Genomic DNA, 3,099 nt, shown 5'->3' on the forward strand with positions numbered 1-3,099 from the left:
TCTGACCCTGAGGGCAGCATTCCCAACGACAGCAGCAGTGACATGGCGGCGTTTCAAGGAGAAGGGAAACACGCAGTCCTCCCGCACCACTACAGCAATCTCATGACCACTTCGCAGGAGCGCTGTGAGAACCTGTACGCACAACTGCATTGATTCTGCAAAACAATGGCAGCTGTTTAGACAAGTTTTTGCACCAAACAACCTTTCACCCCAAACTTACACCGCCATGAACAAGTTAACAAACCTTAAAACCTTCATCCCAAAACTTACATCAACATGGACAAGTTTTCATGCCAAACAACCTTTTAGCCCAAACTTACATCAACATGGACAAGTTTTCATGCCAAACAACCTTTTAGCCCAAACTTACATCAACATGGACAAGTTTTCATGCCAAACAACCTTTTAGCCCAAACTTACATCAACATGGACAATTTTTCATGCGAAACAACCTTTTAGCCCAAACTTTCACCAACATGGATAAGTTTTCACACCAAACAACCTTTCAACCCAAACTTTCATCATCATGGACAAGTTTTCATGCCAAACAACCTTTCAACCCAAACTTTCACCAACATGGACAAGTTTTCATGCCAAACAACCTTTCAACCCAAACTTACACCAACCTGGAACCAGTTCTAAAGAATGGTGTGAAAAGCAGTTTCCTCTGTCTGCTTTGGAAGCCAGCAGGTTGCACCTGGTGGTGTTGACACTGTGGAGCAGGAACAGTGTCTGCCATGACTGTACAGGGTCAGCATCTTGGTCTGGAAAATTGGTGTATATGCAACTGCATTGAAAGTTGTACATAAATAAGTGTGGTCGGTTGAAGACAGTGGTGAAAAATACTTCCAGAGGATACATTTGGAAAAAATGTGGCTGTTTCAATGAAACAGATAAGATTTTCCCAGCAAAGAGACATTTTATTGTGTCACTTGAAGAGGGAAAAGGGTATCAATTCAAAATGGTATATTCATAATTAAAAAAAAATTGTCAAGACAATCATTTTTAGTATCTGTTTTCATGGGTTTTGTGGATAGATATATATCCAAAAAGATTAAAAGAAAAAGTAATGAAATTTATGTGAGAACTATGAACATAGGAAAATTGCTTGGGTCAAGTTTTCCACTGTCTGTATTAACCAAAGGCATGATGAATCCCAAATAGGACCTGTTTCTGTCAGACTTCATGGATGATTTTTGAATGTGTACCTGCTGTTTAATCTGTGTGGAGTGATGGCCAAGAGGTAACACGTCCGCCCAGGAAGCGAGAGAATCTGAGCACACTGTTTCAAATCACGGTACAGTCGCCAATATTTTCTCCCCCTCCTCTAGACCTTGAGTGGTGGTCTGGATTCTTGTCATTCGGATGAGACGATAAACCGAGGTCCTGTGTGGAGCATGCACTTAGCACACGTAAAAGAACCCACAGCAACAAAAGGGTTGTGCCTGGCAAAATTCTGTAGAAAAATCCATTTCGATAGGAAAAAACAAATAAAACTGCACACAGGGGGGGAAAAAAAGGGTGACGCTCTCAGCGTAGCGACACGCTCTCCCTGGGGAGAGCAGCCCGAATTTCACACAAAGAAATCTGTTGTGATGAAAAAGAGAAATATATACAAATACAAATACAAATGAACTGTTATGGCACACGGTAAGCATCACGAACTGTTACGGCACACGGTAAGCATCACGAACTGTTACGGCACACGGTAAGCATCACGAACTGTTACGGCACATGGTAAGCATCACGAACTGTTACGGCACACGGTAAGCATCACGAACCAGTTAGAGAGAAGCGGTGCGTTCCATTCTCATCAGACTTGTGGTGCATGCCGTAGTTGTGGCCTCCATCTCTCTCATAGGACACTGGATTGTAATTGCTGATGTTCATGGCCTCTAGTTTGAACAACCATGTATCTGCTTTCCAAACTGCTGTGTAGTGGTTAGCACCGTGGACTGGTGAATCCGAGGAAGTGGGTTTCAGTCACAGCTTAAATAACATTGTTGGCTATTTATATTACATGACGTAATGTAGAGATCATGGCTGCCTTGCATTTCTTGGTAAACAAAAAAAGAAGAAAAAAAAGGAAAAAAAAGAAGAAAAAAAAAAGAGAGTGCTTGTACTGTTGACATTAGAGGGCATGTAAGCTGCAAGGAGTATACACCTGTAACTTTATTGATAAAATGTGCTGATATGGTTCAATTGCAACATTTATAATCAGGATACAAGCTGTGCTGAAATATAACATCTCTTGCCATCTTGCTCTTGGAAATACTGAGCATAAAAAGCCTCTTTTTTTTTTGTAACCAGTTGGTGTCTTCTTTTCAATGTATTTGTTTTACTAATCTTTTTTATTTATTATTTTTTTTAAGAGAGAGAATATTATGGCAAGTAGATGGGGTGGTATGTTGAAAAACAAATCCTCTTCATGATAGACATAATTGTGTGTGTGTGTGTGTGTGTGTTTGTGCGTGCGTGCGTGCGTGTGTTTGTGTGTGTGTGTGTGTGTGTGTGTGAGAGAGAGAGAGAGGGAGGGAGGGAGGGAGAGAAGTTGATATTCTATACTGTGTAAAATATTTTCCATATATATATATTGTGTAATCTCTCTCTCTCTCTCTCTCTCTCTCTCTCTATATATATATATATATATATTTGGACTGTTCTCCATGCAAATCATGTTCTGACTGTGTTTTCTTTAATTAAGACATTACATTTCAGTTTGTTTATATGAATTTTGTTTTGTTTATTCAGTTACAGTATGTGGCACACAAAATATGTTTTAGTTTCAAGTTTCACACAAGTGGTGTTCATGTATTTGTTTTCTCTTGTTTTCTGACAGTGCATTTTTGTGAGTGACGCAGATTATGATTAGTTTCTGATCATCTTTGCTTTACTAGAATATTTGGAGGTTGGATAAAAAAGAAAGGCATTTTCTTCAGTCTTTCTTATTTTACTGTCATCAGTTTTTGATGCTTATTAATCATTTCTATCAATTCTTTAATCAGTTTAGACAAGACAGTTGTAAAGTGTGTACAGTTATTTGTATATAATATTAAGGTCGCCAGTTTAGGAAAACCCTGCCTGTAAGAATAAGAATTG

General features: G+C 39.1%; 1 protein-coding gene across 1 annotated transcript in view; it reads left to right on the forward strand.

Annotated features, from left to right (window-relative positions):
* The window catches only part of LOC143290256 (uncharacterized), a 26,543-nt gene extending 25,035 nt beyond the window's left edge, over positions 1-1,508 (forward strand). The window contains exon 7 of the mRNA XM_076599599.1: positions 1-1,508. This exon is cut by the window's left edge and continues 616 nt beyond it. Coding sequence (XP_076455714.1) covers positions 1-153 — 153 coding nt within the window. The 3' untranslated portion in view covers positions 154-1,508.
* Positions 1,509-3,099: the final 1,591 nt, after the last annotated feature.

The sequence above is a fragment of the Babylonia areolata genome, chromosome 1, assembly GCF_041734735.1.
Source record: "Babylonia areolata isolate BAREFJ2019XMU chromosome 1, ASM4173473v1, whole genome shotgun sequence".
In the NCBI taxonomy this organism is placed as follows: domain Eukaryota; kingdom Metazoa; phylum Mollusca; class Gastropoda; order Neogastropoda; family Buccinidae; genus Babylonia; species Babylonia areolata.